The sequence below is a fragment of the Papio anubis genome, chromosome 16 (genome assembly GCF_008728515.1).
Source record: "Papio anubis isolate 15944 chromosome 16, Panubis1.0, whole genome shotgun sequence".
NCBI classification, from domain to species: domain Eukaryota; kingdom Metazoa; phylum Chordata; class Mammalia; order Primates; family Cercopithecidae; genus Papio; species Papio anubis.
Window position 1 is genome coordinate 9,138,774 of NC_044991.1, and position 19,803 is coordinate 9,158,576.

At 53.2% G+C, this 19,803-nt stretch overlaps 1 protein-coding gene across 1 annotated transcript; it reads left to right on the plus strand.

Annotated features, from left to right (window-relative positions):
* The first annotated feature begins 3,331 nt into the window (after positions 1-3,331).
* POLR3H (RNA polymerase III subunit H) lies at positions 3,332-18,917 on the plus strand. Its single transcript, XM_003905608.4, has 7 exons — positions 3,332-3,455; positions 3,730-3,860; positions 7,360-7,456; positions 15,197-15,283; positions 15,786-15,849; positions 17,044-17,245; positions 18,602-18,917. Exons 2-7 carry the CDS (start codon positions 3,750-3,752, stop codon positions 18,653-18,655), a joined length of 615 nt encoding a protein of 204 aa, XP_003905657.1. The 5' UTR covers positions 3,332-3,455; positions 3,730-3,749; the 3' UTR covers positions 18,656-18,917.
* The last annotated feature ends 886 nt before the right edge of the window (positions 18,918-19,803 follow it).

Below are 19,803 nucleotides of genomic sequence, written 5' to 3' on the forward strand. Positions count from 1 at the left end.
GTTGCAGTGGCTCCTGCCTGTAATCCCAGCACGTTGGGAGGCCAAGGCGGGCGGATCACGAGGTCAGGAGATCGAGGCCATCCTGGCTAACACGGTGAAACCCCATCTCTACTAAAAATACAAAAAATTAGCCAGGTGTGGTAGTGGGCGCCTGTAGTCCCAGCTACTTGGGAGGCTGAGGCAGGAGAATGGCGTGAACCCGGGAAGTGGAGTTATTCAGTGAGCCGAGATCGCACCACCGCACTCCAGCCTGGGCGACAGAGCCAGACTCCGTCTCAAAAAAAAAATTAAGAAAATAGGTTTAGTTGGCTCGTGGTTCTACAGGCTTTACAGCAAGCACGGTGCTGGCATAGGCTCAGCTTCCAGGGATGCCTCAGGAAGCTTCCCATCATGGCGGAAATCAAAGGGGGAGCGGGCACGTCACATGGGGAAAAGAGGAGCGAGAGAGAGTGGGGGGAGGGAGGTGCGACACACTTTTTTTTTTTCAAGATGGAGTTTCGCTATTGTTGCCCAGGCTGGAGTGCAATGGCGCGATCTCCGCTCACCGGAACCTCCGCCTCCCAGGTTCAAGCAATTCTCCTGCCTCAGCCTTCCCGAGTAGCTGGGATTACAGGAATGCGCCACCACGCCCGGGTAATTTTGTATTTTTAGTAGAGATGGGGTTTCTCCATGTTGGTCAGGCTGGTCTTGAACTCCGACCTCAGGTGATCCTCTCACCTTGGCCTCCCAAAGTGCTGGGATTACAGGCGTGAGCCACACGCCTGGCCACGACACACTCTTTTTTTTTTTTTTTTTTGAAACGGAGTCTCACTTTGTTGCCAGGCTGGAGTGCAGTGGCGCAATCTCGGCTCACTGCAACCTCTGCCTCCAGGGTTCAAATGATCCTCCTGCCTCAGTCTCCCAAGTAGCTGGGACCACAGGTGTGTGCCACCATGCCCAGCTACTTTTTTTTTTTTTTTTTTCGGTATTTTTAGTAGAGACATGGTTTCACCGTGTTAGCCAGGATAGTCTCAATCTCCTGACCTCGTGATCCGCCTGCCTCGGCCTCCCAAAGTGGCAGGATTACAGGCGTTAGCCACCTCGCCTGGCCCCACCACATACTTTTAAATGACCAGATATTGGCTAGGCACGGTGGCTCATGCCTGTAATCTCAGCACTTTGAGAGGCCGAGGTGGGAGGATCATCTGAGGTCAGGAGTTGGAGACCAGCCTGGCCAACATGGTGAAACCTTACATCTACTAAAAATACCGGGTGTGGTGGTGGGAGCCTGTAATCCCAGCTACTTGGGAGGCTGAGGCAGGAGACTCGTTTGAACCCAGTAAGTGGAGGTTGCATTGAGCTAAGATCACGCCACTGCACTCCAGTCTGGGAGGCAGAGCAAGATTCCATCTCAAAAGAAAAAAAAAAAAGGCCGGGCGCGGTGGCTCAAGCCTGTAATCCCAGCACTTTGGGAGGCCGAGACGGGCGGATCACGAGGTCAGGAGATCGAGACCATCCTGGCTAACACGGTGAAACCCCGTCTCTACTAAAAAATACAAAAAACTAGCCGGGCGAGGTGGCGGGCGCCTGTAGTCCCAGCTACTCGGGAGGCTGAGGCAGGAGAATGGCGTGAACCCGGGAGGCGGAGCTTGCAGTGAGCTGAGGTCGGGCCACTGCACTCCAGCCTGGGCGGCAGAGCGAGACTCCGTCTCAAAAAAAAAAAAAAAAAAAAAAAAAGGCCTGAACCAAAGCAATAGTAGTGGGAGTGGAATAAAGAGGAAGCATTTGAGAGGAAGAATTAATGTTAATCTCCTAAACACCTTTACTCAATGCTTCCTAGGAATGTGTTAGGGGATTGTGGGAATAAAGAGCTGAAGTAGCATTTGCTCCTGTCCTCAAGTACCTCAAATCCTATAGAAGCAGACCTAAAAATAAAAACATACATGCAGGGAAGGCCACATTTAGCATCACTGCAGCCAGTGTCACTGAGAGATCACTATGCTTGTGAAATCAGCAAATTAAGGCACCGTACATTTCCAAGTGCCTCTGTCATTTACCCCAAGGATCTTTTTTAAGTACCTAAATTGTTATTTTGGTTAAAACACACTACAGTATACATGTACACCTCACCAGTTTTTTTTTTTTTTTTTTTTTTTTGAGACGGAGTCTCGCTCTGTCGCCCAGGCTGGAGTGCAGTGGCCGGATCTCAGCTCACTGCAAGCTCCGCCTCCCGGGTTCACGCCATTCTCCTGCCTCAGCCTCCCGAGTAGCTGGGACTACAGGCGCCCGCCACCTCGCCCGGCTAGTTTTTTGTATTTTTTTTAGTAGAGATGGGGTTTCACCGTGTCAGCCAGGATGGTCTCGATCTCCTGACCTCGTGATCCACCCGTCTCGGCCTCCCAAAGTGCTGGGATTACAGGCTTGAGCCACCGCGCCCGGCCCACCTCACCAGTTTTTAAAGGCAGGGTAGTGAGGTTCAGACTGGGCCCATCTCTACCACTTGTCAACACATGATCTTGGGCAAGTTACCAAATTCTTTTAGCCCATGCTAAGTATCACGTGAAGACGAATGAGACTGCAATGTTGGGGAGAGAGAGCATGATGGGGCTATAGGAGGGGGTATGATCAGATCCTGCAAGGCCATGTGAACTACCATAAAGGTTTTGGACTTTTCTTCTTTCTTTCTGCTTTTCTCTTTCTTCTTTCTCTTCTTTTCCTTCTTCTCCTTCTCCTTCTTCTCTTTCGTTTAGAGATGGGGTGTCACTGTCACCATGCCAGAGTGCAGTGGCATGATTGTAGATCACTGGACTACAGGTGTGCACTGCCACCCCTGGCTTGGATTTAGTATTCTAAGTTCAATGGGTTGTAGTTTTTGTTCCAATTTATTATCACTTTTCAATTGGGATATAATGTCTACAAATAAATGCAAAAATCTTGCCCTGAGTTCAATTAGTTTGGACACTTGTATACGTCAATGTTATACCACCGAAAAGAAGATACAGAACATTTCCATCATCCCAGAAAAGTCCCAACTGTTCCTTTCCTGTCAATTCTCCTTGTCTCCGGAACACTTAAGGGTGCTAAGCATATTATGTTTGCGGTGTTTTTTTTTTTTTTTTTTTTTTTTAACTTAGAAGATGTGGTAATATATGTTTGCGTTCCCAAAGGATCACTCTGGCTGCTGTGCGGAGGACAGCAAGGCGGGTAAAGCACAGGCCAGGCGAGGGATAATCAGGCAGTATTGCACGGAGGTCGCCTAGCAACCAGAAAGCGCCGTCGGGAGCTGGGAAAACGCTCTCTCCGGTGAAAGGAGGAGGCCCCGCCCCCTCCCCGCCCCACGCAGTGCGCGGGTACACGCTCTGTCCGCCTCGGACGGACAGAGGCTTCTTATTGGTGGGTTTTCCGGAAGCGATGGATTCGGAATCTCGCCCGCAGCCACGCAAAACCGAGCGGCTGTGTGCGGTGCGTGGTGCGTGGTACGTGCGGCGGCACGTGGCGCGGGTGCGGGGCGTGGCGTGGCGGGGTCGCGCGGCGCGGGCGCGCACCCGGAGCTCTGAACAGAGAGCGCCTCCTTCTGGCCTCGGTTTCCTCCCGTTGTAGTAGCGGAGCATGGCCCGGACCGGGCACCCGAGACCGCCCCGTGCAGCCTCACTGCCAGCCTGGGGGCCTCAGCGACCGCGACGGGACCAAGGGGCTCGGGGATCCTCCCCGCCCCCGGCCCTGGTGCTTGACTGACCCTCCCGTTCCTAGAGCCCCCAGCGCAGACCGGGATGTTTGTCCTGGTGGAGATGGTGGACACGGTGCGGATCCCCCCTTGGCAGTTTGAGAGGAAGCTCAACGACTCCATTGCCGAGGAGCTGAACAAGAAGTTGGCCAACAAGGTACTGGGCCCACGGCTCGCGGGCAGGCCTTGGCGCGGGAGAGCCAGCGCCGCCCACCGGCCGCAGGCCTGGCCTCCCGTGGGCAAGCGGCTTAATGTCTCAGAACTTCTGTTCACCGTGAAACAGGATGTTGAAGGGGATCAAAAGAAAATGGGCTTAAAAAAGGGAGTTGTAACTGGAAGTGTCAGACTCTACAATTCTAAATTACTTTGCAATTGCAGGCAAGTTACCCCCTCTGGGCCTAAGTTTCCATTTGTAAAATGGGGATAAAATGTTGCTGTCCTTCCAGCCATGCATTAGTTTTTTGTTGTTTTTGTTTTGTTTCGTTTCTTTTTTTTTTTTTTTCTTTCCCCGAGACGGAGTCTTGCTCTGTCGCCCAGGCTGGAGTGCAGTGGCGCAATCTCGGCTCACTGCAAACCTCCGCCTCCTGGGTTCAAGCAATTCTCCTGCCTCAGCCTCCCGAGTAGCTAGGACGACTACAGGCACGCGCCTCCATGCCCAGCTAATTTTTGTATTTGTATTTGTATTTAGTTTTATTTTTATTATTTACTTATTTATTTGAGATGGAGTCTCGCTCTGTCGCCCAGGCTGGAGTGCAGTGGCGCGATCTCGGCTCACTACAAGCTCTGCCTCACGGATTCACGCCATTCTCCTGCCTCAGCCTCCCAAGCAGCTGGGACTACAGGGGCCCGCCACCACGTCCGGCTAATTTTTTTTGGATTTTTAGTAGAGACGGGGTTTCACCATGTTAGCCTGGTTGGTCTCGATCTCCTGACCTCGTGATCCGCCGCCTCGGCCTCCCAAAGTGCTGAGATTACAGGCGTGAGCCACCGTGCCCGGCCAATTTTTGTATTTTTAGTAGAGACGGGGTTTCTCCATGTGGCCAGGATGGTTTCGATCTCTTGATCTCCCCACCTTGGCCTCCCAAAGTGCTGGGATTACAAGCGTGAGCCACCGCTCTGGGCCAGTGCATTGTTTTTGTGAAGATGAACAGTTCTGGTAGTACAGAGTTAACTAACTGTCAGGAGGTTCATCCCTTCATTCTAGCAGCCAATATTTGTGCGCCATCTCTGCGCCGTGCCTATGTGCCTTAGTGCCAGCTGAGAGGTCCTCCCACTGCCATTTCTCTGGCAGTCCTCCCTTTCCAGGTATCGCATCACTCTTTCCATCTTAGACTTTTTCCTTTCCCTCTCTTTGAGAGCAGGGACTTATCTGTCTTCTTCCCTGAAGTATCCCCTCACTTAGCCAGAGCCTGGCACCAGTAGGTGTTCCATAATTTTATGTTTTTGTTTTTTGTTTTTGTTTTAAACAGAGTCCCGCTCTTGTCGCCCAGGCTGGGGTGCAGTGGTGCAATCTTGGCTCACTGCAACCTCCACCTCCTTGGTTCAAGCTATTCTTCTGCCTCAGCCTCTTGAGTAGCTGGGATTACAGGTGCCTGCCACCACGCCCAGCTAATTTTTGTACTTTTAGTAGAGACAGGGTTTCGCCATGTTGGCCAGGCTGGTCTCAAACTCCTGACCTCAGGTGATCTGCCTGCCTCAGCCTCCCATAATGCTGAGATTACAGGCGTGAGCCACTGCGCCCAGCCATTTGTCTGTTGAATGAAACAGAGGCAAGGCTCTGAGCTATAGTGTGCTGGGAAAAGCAGATATGAATGAGAGGGGTCCATAGTTGAGGGTGTGGTGACAAATTGAGGTAAATGCTATGAGGGACAGGTGTTCACACACCTGTGGGAACAAAGGACCATCCCCTGGAATGAGGGAACCTGCGGCTTTGGTGAGGAGGTGGGGTTGGAACTGAGATCTGATGGTGAAGTAGAGCCAACCAGAGGATTCCTTTCTGGGGTGGGAGGGGACTGGGTGGAGAGAGGAGCCCTGAAGGCAGGAACTGGCATGTGCACAGGCCCTGTGAAGAAGGAATACAGACAGGGCGCGGTGGCTCACACCTGTAATCCCAGCACTTTGAGAGGTTGAGGCTGGTGGATCACCCGAGGTCAGGAGTTCGAGACCAGCTTGTCCAACATGGTGAAACCCCATCTCTACTAAAAATACAAAAAGTAGCTGTAGCTGGGCATGGTGGAGGGCGCCTGTAATCCCAGCTACTTGAGAGGCAGAGGGAGGAGAATCACTTGAACCCAGGAGGCGGAGGTTGCAGTGAACTGAAATCGTGCCATTGCCCTCCAGCCTGGGTGAAAAGAGTGGAACTTTGCCTCAAAAAAAAAAAAAAAAAAAAAAAAGAAGGGGTACAATACCCACCATGGTGTGGAAGAGGCTGGTGTGGCTTGGGCAGAGGGAAGGGTAGGCTGGAAAGGTGGGTGGGGGCCAGGCCACACAGCCCTGTAGGATGAGGTACTGGTCTTTATCCGTGGAGCATCAGGAGGTGATGGACTGAGAAGGAGCCAGAAAGAGGAAGCTCAGCTTCCTGAGGCAGTCCCTTCAGAAGAGGTGAGGTTGATTTGAAGGTTGTTAGGTGGTGAAGGGAACTCATGGAGTCTTTAAGTGGATGGCTGCTAGTTACTTTGTGAGGTTGAAGGTGAGGGTCTGTTGGGGGATGAGGTACGGACCTTGTGGAGAGAGAAGGGGTAGAAAGTCCAAGAAGGGAATGGAGTCCCTTTGGAGTACAGGTCCTGTTGGGACAAGTCTTATAGTAGTCAATTAGATGAATCATTTGAGAGGAGACCCAAACAGAAATCCATGGTCTGACAAAGGGCATGGATCTTGTGGCCTTATCTTGGTGAGGTTTGGCCACAACTCTGAGTTCTCTGAGCTTCTTGCTAATTCTTGGACAGTTCCTGCAAGGGTTCTAAGTGGGGGTGATGACATGGTGGCAGATAAGCAGACACTGAGTAGCCAGTTGTTTGAACCACCATGGTGTGGGGTGGGGGCATGGGATTTCTGCACATTCTTGGGGCCTAGGTCATGTGTCCCTCTGCCAGCTGCAGTCCCTGTGGCTGCATCTGTGTGTCTAAGATGTTGTGAGCACAATGGTTCTGACGCTTACTAAACTGTGAGCTCTGGCATTGGCTTTGGGATGTCGGAGACTGCACGTTTAGCTAGCATTCCTGTCACTGGTCCTCACTAGTAATAACAAAGATCCTCAATGATGATTGTTTTCAGCATACGAGCCAGGCACTAGGCTAGGGGCTTCACATCTGTTATCTCTCTTTATTTTATAACCCTGCCGCCTGGTATTTCCCATTCTCTGATGGGGAGACTGAGGCTCAGAGAGGTGAAGTGACCCTCTTGGCAGTCACACAGTGGGTGGTAGAGCTGGCCTTGGAACCTGGACCTGTTTTGTCACCCGAGGCCCTGCTCCTTCCAGATCTCTGCATCGTTCTGAGGTTCCTTACCCTGGTTTCCTCCACAAACTCATTTTCACCTTAAGAAGGAAATAATCATGGCTTGCTTGCGGTTGTGAGGGGTTCAGACTGCCTGGGAGCTGGGCCTGTGGTCACTCTGTGTCCATGTGTACTTGTGTGTCTATGTTTGTATGCATGCAGGTCGTGTACAACGTGGGACTCTGCATATGTCTGTTTGATATCACCAAACTGGAGGATGCCTATGTATTCCCTGGGGATGGCGCATCACACACCAAAGGTGGGTATCTTCTGTCCCTGGGGCATTGGGTTTCTTGGGGCTCAGTTTTCTGTAGCAAAAGTTCAAACCAAAGCCAGGTTCAGTGGTATGTGCCTGTAAGGCTGAGGGTGGAAGGATCTCTTGAGCCACAGAGTTCAAGGCCGGTCTGGGCAACATAGTAAGACACTGTCTTTAAATAAATAAATAAATAAATAAAATATTTAAAAATTTTAAAAGGTTAAAGCCAAAGAGATGGCCAGAGGGTGCTGGGAGTCCTGGAGGTTGAGAGACCTGGGGCCTCATCCTGAATTGGCCAGGAATTGACCCGGTGACAGCAGCAGACTTATCTGTTCTGGGCCTCTGTTTCCTCATCTGTGAGGCCTGGGATGTGGACTAGGTGGTTCTCAAGGCCTCTTCAGCTCTGACATCATAGCTCTATGTCTGTGCCCTTTTGGTCTCATTGCTACTGAGCCCTGCACCTTGTCCATTCCTCGGACTGCCCACTGCCTGTGGAGAGCAGACGGAAGGGGGATCAGCAGGCTGGCTGTGGGAGGGGACTTCGATAGTAGGACATAGTAAGTAAGAGTGTGGTCTCGAGATTCAAAGCTGAACTCTGCCTCTTAATAGCTGTGTGTCCTGGCAGAATATGTCATGGCTCTGTGCCTCTGCTTCCTCATCTGTCACGTGCAGTTCAGGATAGATTTTATATTCCAAGACTGTTGTGAGGATTAAGGAGTTAATACATGAACGCTCTTAGGACCGAGCCTTAGCACCTAGCGAGCACTCAGTGACTTATCAGCTTGGATTGTTTCTCCCTATTCTGTGGGTCAGTTGGGTGGTTTTCCTCTGGGCTGGCTGGCCTGGGGCTGGACGATCTAGGATGGTCTCACATTCTGAAGGTTGGCAGATTGGTTGGTTACTGGGAGCCTGGGCTGGGCTGGCCCATCTCTGCCCCACATGGTCTCATCTTTCAGTAGGCCAGGCTGGGCTTGGCGGTTTTAAGGTTCCAAAGTTCAGTGCATAAGTACTTCTCAAGCCTCTGCTTCCATCCCATTGGCTAGGGTGAGGGTATGGAGAAATCGACTTCACCTCTGAGTGGGAGAAAGTGCAGTTACATTGCAAAGGGGTGTGCATCCAAGGATGGGAGGGTGATTACCAGATCCTGGAAAGAGGGAGGAGTAGAGAGAGGACCACGCCGAGAGGAGTGGGGACCAGCAGTCAAGGGAGGTGCTGAGCCCCGGGAGAGGGGCATTCTTCATTCTCATGTCTGGACCAAGCCAGTGTAGAAGACAGTGAGAGGCCCATTGAGAGGGTTCAGGCTCCCAGAGCGCAGGCACCGAGCCTGCCATTCCTTGGACACTCAGAAGCACAGTTCTCAGCCTGCCCCAAGCCTCCTGAGTCAGAATCTTGGGGGTGGGCCCAAATACTTTTTTTCAGAGACGGAGTCTTGCACTGTTGCCCAGGCTGGAGTGCAGTGGTGCGATCTCGGCTCACTGCAAGCTCTGCCTCCTGGGTTCACGCCGTTCTCCCGACTCAGCCTCTTGAGTAGCTGGGATTACAGGCACCCACCACCACGCCTGGCTAAGTTTTTGTAATTTTAGTAGAGACGGGGTTTCACCGTGTTAGCCAGGATGGTCTTGATCTCCTGACCTTGTGATCCACCCACCTTGGCCTCCTTAAGTGCTGGGATTACAGGTGTGAGCCACCGCACCCAGCCAATTTTTTTTTTTTTTTTTTTTTTTAAAGACGGAGTCTCACTCTGTCGCCCAGGCTGGAGTGTGCAGTGGCGCGATCTTGACTTACTGCAACCTCCACCTCCTGGCATCAAGTGATTCTCCTGCCTCAGCCTCCTGAGTAGCTGGGATTGCAGGCATGCACCATCATACCTGGCTAATTTTTGTATTTTTAGTAGAGACGGGGTTTCACAATGTTGATCAGGCTGGTCTCGAACTCCTGACCTCGTGATCCGCCCACCTCGGCCTCCCAGAGTGCTGGGATTATAGGCATGAGCCACTGCCCCCGGCCCCAAAGGCTGTTTTACAACAAGGTGCCAGGTGGTTGTCACATGAGCCTGTGATGGATAAGCCCTGTGGTAGTCCATACTGGTCAGCCTCTCGGCACAGAGATGCCAGAACATTCCAGAGTATGCTGTGAGACTGCCTGGTGTCTGTGTCCAGCCATTCAGCGAATTAATTAGTTCACATAGATGTTACCATGCTACGCTGAGAGGCCGAAGAGACGGGCTGTCTTTGTATGGACTAGGAGCATTTTCATTAGCAGAGAAATAAGACTGTGATGTGAAAACAACCACAAGGGCCTCTGTTTACAGAGAAGGAGGCCGAGCTCAGCCCAGTCTCCGCATTTGGACAGGGGCCTTGGTTGTCCAGGAGACAAGTGGTAATAGGTACTAGAAATTGCAGAAAAACTTGGAGAAAAAAGTCACACTGGGGCCGGGTGTGGCGGCTCATGCCTGTAATCCCAGCACTTCAGGAAGCCAAGGTGGGTGTTTCACCTGAGGTCAGGAATTCAAGACCAGCCTGGCCAACATGGCAAAATCTCGTCTCTACTAAAAATTAAAAAAAAAAAAAGCCGGACATGGTGGCTCACGCCTGTAATCCCAGCATTTTGGGAGGCTGAGGTGGGCGGATCATGAGGTCAGGAGTTCGAGACCAACCTGACCAACATGGTGAAACCCATCTTTACTAAAAATACAAAAATTGGGCCAGGCACGGTGGCTCAGGCCTGTAATCCCAGCACGATGGGAGGCGAGGCGGGCAGATCACGAGGTCAAGAGATCGAGACCATCCTGGCTTAACATGGTAAAATCCCGTCTCTACTAAAAATACAAAAAATTAACCGGGTGTGGCGATAGGTGCCTGTAGTCCCAGCTACTCGGGAGGCTGAGGCAGGAGAATGGCGTGAACCCGGGAGGCAGAGGTTGCAGTGAACCGAGATTGTGCCGCTGCACTCCAGGCTAGGCGACAGGGCAAGACTGTGTCTCAAAAAAAAAACCAAATTAGCCAGGTATGGTGGTGTGCGTGCTGGTAATCTCAGCTCCCTGGGAGGTGGAGGTGGAGGCAGGAGAATCGCTTGAACCCATGAGGCCAAGAACACGCCACTGCACTCCAGTTTGGGTGACAGAGAGAGACTCTGTCTCAAAAAAAAAAAAAAAAATGTTGGAGGAAATTCTGTCTATTCATTTGGAAGATTTCTACTGCTGACTTTTATTAGCCCCCACCCTCATCTCTCCTGGGTCTCTGTTTTCTTGGGAATCAGGTGGGAGGCATGGAGTGATCACAGGGACCTAGATTTGAATTAATTCTGGCTCTGGCCTCCTGGATGGGGACCTTGGGTGGGTACCTCTGCCTCTCTCAGCCTGAGTTTCCTCCTCTGTACAATGGGGTTAACCCTGCAGCTATAAAACTCCCGCTGAGCACCATGCAGGGTGAGCTGTGATTTTTGTTGTGGGAACCAATTGCCATGCTTTGAGGCTGACGCCTGACCCCAGGCCCTGTTCCCACTGCTCCCACTCCTGCAACCCTGCCGCCTCACTCAGGGCTGTCACCAAGCCAGTGCTGGAAGGGCTCAGCACCAGGTCATGCTGTGCCTTCACCTTTGTTCAGAGAAATATTTATTTGCTTGGGCCTTGGGAGCGGTTGCTCTACCTCTCTGAGACTCGGTTTCCCTATCTGTGCACACAGTATAATGACAGTAATAGAACCTTCCTCCCTCATTAAATATCTGTGAGGAGTCAATGAGCAAATCTGATCGAAGCTTTGGTCTAGTGCCGGGCACGTAGGGCGTGCTCACAGATGATGGCCTTTGTGGCATGGGACCCTGACCCCCATTGGCTAAGTCTACCCCTCGTTATTTGGTGCCAGCCCCTGTTCTCCACACCCTCCTGGGACCTGCTGTACCCTGCCCCCACCTGCCCCATTCTGATCGGGGGCCCTGCTCTCAGCTCCAGAGCAGTGCTCCTTTGTGGCCACCTTTAGTTATTTATTTTTTAACTTTTTTTTTTTTTTTTTTTTTTTTTTTTGAGGCCGGGTCTCGCTCTGTCACCCAGGCTGGAGTGCAGTGGCGGATCAAGCTCACTGCAAGCTCCGCCTCCGGGTTCACAGCCATTCTCACCTCAGCCTCCCGAGTAGCTACCAGGACTACAGAAGCCATGCCTCGCCCGGCTAAGTTTTGTATTTTTAATAGAGGCGGGGTTTCACTGTGTAGCCAGAATGGTCTCGATCTCCTGACCTCGTGATCCGCCCGTCTCGGCCTCCCAAAGTGCTGGGATTACAGGCTTGAGCCACCCAGCGCCCGGCCTTTTTTTTTTTGAGGCGAGTCTCACTCTGTCTCCTGGGCTGGAGGCGGTAAAGCCATCTCTGCTCACTGCAAGCTCCGCCTCCCGGGTTCCGCGCCATTCTTCTGCCTCAGCCTCCTAGAAGCTGAGACTATAAGAAGCCACCACCATGCCTGGTTTAATGTTTTGTATTTTCAGTAGAGGCGAGGGTTTCACCGTGTAAGCCAGGATGGTCGATCTCCTGACCTCGTGATCTTGCCTGCCTGCGGCTTCCCAAAATGCTGGGATTACAGGCGTGAACTGGCGCTGGCTATTTTTTAACATTTTAAAATATTTTATTGATTTGCAAATGAGGCAGCTTCCTCAGCCAGAGTCGGTGCAGAGACACCCCCACCTTTTTTTCTTTTTCTTTTTTTGAGACGGAGTCTTCTCTATTGCCCAGGCTGGGTGCGGTGGCCCGCGATCTTGGCTCCACTGCAACCTCTCGCCTCCGGGTTCCGGCCGTCTCCTGCCTCAGCCTCGGTAGCTGAGATTACAGGTTGCCCACCACCACACCTATTAAATTTATTTGTAGTGAAATGAGGTTCATGTTAAATGGGATAGTCAGACTCTGACCTCAGGCAATCAACCTGTAGCCTCCCAAAGTGTTGGGATTAGGTGTGAAACCACCATGCCTGGCCTTTTTTTTTTTTTTTTTTTTTTTTTTTTTTGCCTTTTTTAACGGGTTTATCCCATTTGTTTCATTTTTCTTTTTCCTTTTTTGTTTCATTTTTTCTATTGTAAAATATACACTTATGAAATTACAATTTTTTTTTTTTTTTTTTGAGGCGGGTCTCACTGTGTCTCAGGCTGGGTGCGGTGGTGATCTCGGCTCACTGCAAGCTCCGCCTCCCAGGTTCCGCCATTCTCCGCCTCAGCCTCCCAAATAGCCTGGGACTACAGGCGCCACGCTCCCGTGCCGGCTAATTTTTTCAATATTTTAGTAGAGGCGGGGTTTCTCATGTTAGCCAGGTTGGTCTTGATCTCCTGACCTCGTGATCCACCGCCTCGGCCTCCCAAAGTGCTGGGATTACAGGCTTGAGCCACCGCGCCCGGCCGAAATTTATCAATTTAAACATTTTAAGTGTACAAGTCAGTGGCATTAGGCACATTCATATTCTTGTTTTATTTTTTTTGAGACGGAGTCTTGCTCTGTCGCCCAGGCTAGAGTGCAGTGGTGCCATCTCGGCTCACTGCCAGCTCCGCTACTCCCGGGTTCAGCCATTCTCCTGCCTCAGCCTCCCAAGTAGCTGGGACTACAGGCATGACCTGCAGCCCAGCTAATTATTTTTTGTATTTTTAGTAGAGATGGGGTTTCATTGTGTTAGCCAGGATGGTCTCAATCTCCTGACCTTGTGATCCTCCTGCCTCAGCCTACCAGAGTGCTGGGATTACAGGCGTGAACCACTGCACTCGGCCCACCTCCAGAACTTTTTCATAGGGCAGATGTGGCGGCTCGTGCCTGTAATCCCAGCACTTTGGGAGTCTGATCACTTGAACCCAGGAGTTTGAGACTAGCCTGGGCAATATGGTAAAACCTTGTCTCTAAAAAAATGCAAAAATCAGCTGAGCATGGTGGCGGGCACCTGTAATCGCAGCTACTCAGGAGGCTGAGGCAGAGAATCGCTTGAACCCGGGAGGCGGAGGTTGCAGTGAGCCAGGATCGCGCCATTGCACTCCAGCCTGGAAAAAAAGAGCGCAACTCCATCTCACATAAATAAATAAATAAATAATTACAAAAAATGAGTTGGGCATGATGACATGTTCCTGTAGGCTCAGCTACTTGAGAGGTTGAGACGGGAGGATCACTTGAGCCTGGGAGTTTGAAGCTACAGTGAGCCATGATGGTGCCACTGCACTCCAACCTGGGCGACAGTGAAACTCTGTCTCAACAAAAAAACACAACAACAAAAAAACTTTTTCATCATCCCAGACTGGAGCTCCTTAGCCATTTAACACTAATTCCCCATTGCCCACCCCGCCAGCACCTGGAAACCACTGTGCTACTTTTTAAAATAAATTTTTTGAAGGCAGTGACAGGGTCACTCACTGCAACCTCTGCCTCCTAGGTTCAAATAATTCTGGTACCTCAGCCTTCTGAGTAGCTGGGATTACAGGTGCCTGCCACCATGCCCAGCTTTTTTTTTTTTTTTTGAGATGCAGTCTCGCTTTGTCACCCAAGTGGAGTACAGTGGTTCGATCTCAGCTCACTGCAACCTCGGCCTCCCGGGTTCAAGTGATTCTCCTGCCTCAGCCTCCCCAGTAGCTGGGATTACAGGCATGCACCACCATGCCCAGCTAATTTTGTATTTTTAGTAGAGACGGGGTTTCTCCATGTTGGTCAAGCTGGTGCTGAACTCCTCACCTCAGGTGGTCCGCCTGCCTTGGCCTCCGAAAGTACTGGGATTACAGGCATGAGCCACCATGCCAGGCCTGCCTAGCTAATAATTTTTGGGTTTTTTTTTTTTTTTTTTTGAGATAGAGTCTCGCTCAGTCACCCAGGCTGGAGTTCAGTGGCGCGATCTCGGCTCACTGCAAGCTCCACCTCCCGCGTTCATGCCATTCTCCTGCCTCAGCCTCCCAAGCAGCTGGGACTACAGGCACCTGCTGCCACGCCCGGCTAATTTTTTGCATTTTTAGTAGAGACGAGGTTTCACCGTGTTAGCCAGGATGGTCTCAATCTCCTGACCTCATGATCCGCCCGCCTCGGCCTCCCAAAGTGCTGGGATTACAGGCATGAACCACCACCCCAGCTTCCTTCCTCTTGATGGTTCTTTAGACTCATCCTTTTTTTTTTTTGAGATGGAGTCTCGCTCTGTCGCCTGGGCTGGAGTGCAGTGGCGTGATCTCGGCTCACTGCAAGCTCCACCTGCCAGGTTCACACCATTCTCCTGCCTCAGCCTCCCGAGTAGCGGGGACTCTACAGGCGCGCGCCACCGCGCCCGGCTTATTTTTTTGTATTTTTAGTTCAGATGGGGTTTCACTGTGTTAGCCAGGATGGTCTTGATCTCCTGACCTCGTGATCTGCCCACCTCAGCCTCCCAAAGTGCAGGGATTACAGGCGTGAGCCACTGTGCCCAGCTTCAAACCCTGCTTTCTTTACCAGTTGCTTCTGCCCTTTTTAGGAGCTGAAGGAGAGCCTGAAGGGAGGTTGAAATTGACTTTGGAGCCACTGATGGCTCAGAGTCTGGGCTCAGGTGTGAGTAACCTGGCAGTTTTGGGAGTGCCCAATTCTAGGACAGCTGCTGCTGGCACCTTGTGGGGGCCATGCTGTGAACTTGCAGGAGACAAGGGGAGGGTCTGGGGCCTGCAGGGGGATGTGGCATGGAGCAGCCACACAGGCCCCCGGGTGTGCTGGCACCTGAGGGTGACATGGGAGTGTGCTGGGGCCCCAGTCAGCGTCACTGACGGGCTTTCTTCATTTCCAGTCCATTTTCGCTACGTGGTGTTTCATCCATTCCTAGACGAGATTCTAATTGGGAAGATCAAAGGCTGCAGCCCAGAAGGAGTACACGGTAACAGTGGCCCTGATGCCTCAGACAAGACTTGGGAACACTGTAGGGGCAGAAGGTCTGTGCCCATCCACATGGTGAGGGGAGGGCTCAGGTGTTGAGGCTGAACCTTCCCCGTGGTGTCTGAGAAGCTTGCCCACCCTCCCTCTCATGTGTTGTGTAAGGACCTCCGTCAGCAGTGAGGTTTCACTGTCAGGCCATCACTCTGGGCTTCAGGGTAGGCACTGAAGCTGGTGGAAGTGACTGGGAGTCTTCAGCGCCCACTGGTCACTGTTGTGTGCAGAGGTTTTGGGGACTAGGTGCTCCGGGCTTTGCCCAGGGCTGCTCGGCTGTGTGGGTGGTGTAGGCAGAGGCATTAGGTGGGGAAGGGGCCTAGTGTTCCATAATGACATCCACCTCGTGAGCAGCCCAGGGCAGGGCTTGCCTGTCAAGCATCAGACCCTGCAATGTTTGGTGTCTACTGGGAACCCTCATCTCAGGCCGTCACCTGCTTCCTTCCTTCCAGTCTCTCTAGGCTTCTTCGATGACATTCTCATCCCCCCAGAGTCACTGCAGCAGCCAGCCAAGTTGTATCCTCCCAAGGTTAAAGTGGTTTGTCACAGAGGAGCTCAGGCCTCTCCAAAGGAAGGTCCCCACTCTTTAGGGTGGCCTTTGGGTCCTGTAACCTGATGCCACTGGCCTCCGTGCCTGCCCCCAGCCTGTGCTTTTGCTCCAGAGGCACCAGCCTGTCTGTGCCTCCCATTCAGGGAGTGAAGTGATGCCCACGTGCCTGTCTTTGTCGGGGCTGTCAGGCTTGGCTGTCTGGGTTGTACACTGCACACCATTAGAGCTGTGGTGTCCCGGGGGACACCATTCATTTCTGGTTCACTTTGCTTAGGTTTTCCCTGCAGCAATCATCTTAAAGATCACTTGCCCTGGAGGCTTACGCTGGTCCCTGGGACGTGAGGCCTTGCCTGTGTGCTGGGTCATGGGCTGAGATGTGTTCCTTCTGGGCCTCCGTTGTCCCTGTCCCACCCCTCACCTTGCTGTACTGGGGTTGTCTGTTTCTGTGGGGCTGTCCATGAATCTGAGACTCCTCACTAGGAAGGACTCTGATGTGTCACAGCTGTACTCATGGTGCACAGCACGGGACCTGGCACAGAGGCAGGACCCAACAGTGGGACTGCCACCAGAGAACCCATGGCTCCCCTGTGTGGGCTTTGCTGGGGGCGATGGAGGGCCAAGGGGGGCTGCCCTGGCTGGGTGGCCGCACGGCTCTGGGTCTGTGTGTGACTCCAGGATGTGTTAGAAAACCTGGCGCAGCGCGGCTGGTTCTCTCACCAGCTGTCATCCAACTGGGTAGGTGACCTCCCATCCCACTACATCCTCTTGGAAACGGCAAGTCCTTGGGTGCCCATCAGCCTGTTGCAAGGCTTTGATGAAAAGGGTATGTGGGGCCCCGTGGCAGGAGGCCCAGGTTGCTCTTAAGAGGTGGGACTTGGACCATGTCTCGTCCCCTCCTGCTCTGGTGCTCTGAGATCCATGTGCGTCTGGCCGTGGTGTCTGACTGGGGGCCCTGTGTTCCCCATCCTCGGTCCTGGCATCCAAGAGCGCTTGCTCTTCGCTGTTTGGCCCAGGCCTTGCACATGGGGCTGGGACCTGCTTTTGCTGTGACTTCCCAGCCACAGTGATCTCACCCTGGGATTGGTTTCTCCTGGGGTGGGGGGTGCTGAGGGAAGCCCCTCCCACGATCTGGTTGCTGTCTTGACCCTGGACCCTCTCAGCGACGAAGCGGAGCAGGTGTGGGTGTGGGAGTATGAGACGGAGGAAGGAGCGCACGACCTCTACATGGACACCGGCGAGGAGATCCGCTTCCGGGTGGTGGACGAGAGCTTTGTTGACACGTCCCCCACGGGGCCCAGCTCAGCAGATGCCACCACTTCCAGTGAGGAGCTGCCAAAGAAGGAGGCTCCATACACGCTTGTGGTGAGTGGCCCTGATGGCACTGAAACCACCATGGAGGCGGGAGAGCCGGAGTGCAGGGCTGGAGGCTGTGTCCTTTGGGTTCTGCTCTGGGATCTCCCCCAGCAGGTCAGGGATCCTGTTGGGGGGGCCTTGGCTGGTCACTTCTCCCTGGAGAGCCTGGGTTTCTGTAGGCCAGGGCTGTGAGGCAATAAAGGTACATGGCTGCTGGTGGGGTGGGCAAGTCAGCTTGCAAGGGGGACAGAGCTCATGCTGGACACGACCAATGATAAAGAGGCTTTGAGGCCAGGTGCAGTGGCTCATATCTGTAACCCCAGCACTTTGGGAGGCCAAAGTGGGAGGATTGTTTGAGGCCAGGAGTTTGAGACCAGCCTGGCTGACAAAGTGAGAGCTTGTCTCTACAAAAATCAATTAGCAGGGCATGGTGGTGTGCCCTGTGGTCCCAGCTACTTGGGAGGCTGAGGTGGGAGGATCCCTTGAGCCCAGGAGTTCAAGGTTGTGCCACTGCATTACAGCTTGGGCAACAGAATGAGACGCTGTCTTTAAAAAACTGGGGGTAGGGAGGCGTTTGAGGGAGAAAGAAATCAAGGAAGGGGTTTGGGAGAGATCAAAGCCCTGAGATTAAAGGTAGGACTGCTGAGCGCAGTGGCTCATGCCTGTAATCCCAGCACTTTGGGAGGCCGAGGCTTGCGGATCACAAGGTCAGGAGATCAAGACCATCCTGGCTAACATGGTGAAACCCCATCTCTACTAAAAATACAAAAGATTAGCTGGGTGTGAGTGGCAGGCACCTGTAGTCCCACCTTCTGGGGAGGCTGAGGCAGGAGAATGGCATGAACCCGGGAGGCAGAGGTTGCAGTGAGCCGGGATCGCGCCATTGCACTCCAGCTCAGGTGACAGTGCGAGACTCCGTTTCAAAAAATACAAATAAATAAATAAATAGGTAGGGCTCCCTGTAGGAGCAGCATTAAAACAGTGAAATAAAAGGGAGGGCTCCAGGGAAGAGTGGCCCTCAAGGCTGCTCCCTGTTGGATGTGTCAGGAGCATGGGCCTCATGTTTGCTCAGCCTTCCTGCCAGTTAGAACCTGGGTGGCCCTGGAGGGCAGGCCTGAGGGTGAGGAAGGGTCCCTGACCCTGTCAGGGCCTGGGGTCCCTGGAGAGGGGTCTGCGCCCTGCATGCTGCGTGCCCATCAGGAGCACTACTGTGGCTCCCACGTCTCTCCAGAGCCTCTGGGCTGCCGTGTGCTGATCCTCCACTTTGCCTGTGCTGGGCCTGCTGGGCTCCCCTCACCTCCCGTCCAGGTTGGTTCAAGCCAGCGTGTCAGTGAAATGTGCGTGTTCTTTCTCTATCCCTGGCAGGGATCCATCAGTGAGCCAGGCCTGGGCCTTCTCTCCTGGTGGACCAGCAACTAGCCCTGGGGCTGGACAGTGGACCCTACCAGCCTGCAGGAAGGTGCTACGGCAGTCTGTGAAGACAAGAGCAGCTAAGGCTGATGCTAACAGCAGCTGAGGCTAATGTGTCTCGAGCTGGACAGTGGGGCAGGGCCAGGAGTGCCCACCAGCTTGCCCCCCTCCTCCACGATCTAGGCCCTGCTCCTCCCCCCGGAGCTTCTCAAGTCGCTGCTTTCAGTGACAGCAAAGCCATTTAATAAACAATGGCAGCATCAGAAGGGAAGGGGCCACCCTTGTCTCAATGGCCAGTGTTATGATCTGAGGTCACTCAGTTCCTGTCGCTGGGACAGCATGGCCTCTCTTACCGCAGAGATGGGCTCCCCCAACCCCCACCAGGTGGCAGCACGTGGGGGCTGTGAGCTCTGGGCTGCCCCAGGCTGGCCGAGCCTGGTGGAGCCATAAAGTACATAGGGAGTAAGGCTGGCTTCCCTGGGGTGGCTGCTTTGGGCACTGGAAGCTGCCAGTTGGAATTGAGTGGGCATGAAGGGGAGGCACCTTCCCACCAGCTTGTGGAAAAAGGTGGGGTAGCCCCTGAGCTCTAGGAGACCAGTTCCTGATCAAAACAGTGGAGGCTCTGGGCTTTGCTGGTACCCCCTACCCAAAATTCATGACACAAGACAGCAGCAAACCTGGGACCACCTGTCCCTCGGATCTCAGCTATTGCCATGAGCACCTTGTGGGACTGCTGGTAACACCCCAGCTCTGGGCCCACAGCGTTTCTTCAGCAGCATGGCCTCGCAGGGTTCCTCCTGCCCCTCTGCCGACACCAGGACGCTTGCCTTACAGTAAGTTTTGTCCTCCATGGAACCTGCCTCCTGCCCTGGCCTCTTCGGCTCTCACAGGACCCCCCAAGTGTGGAGGTGCTGGCTGGTGGTGTCAGCTGATGCCACTCCCTTTCCAGATGGCCTCATCTGCTATTGTGCCCACCCTCAGTGTTTAGAGGGCTACATGAGGCCATGCCTGGCATATCAGTGCCCAGGGAAGATGGAGAGTGAAGGCCACTCTCTGGGAGACTCAATTCTGGCCCAGCAGGGAAGCTACAGGAACATGGGGGGCAGGGCTGCTCTGCAGGTGGGGTGGGGTGGGAGGTGACAGGAGAACATTTCTGC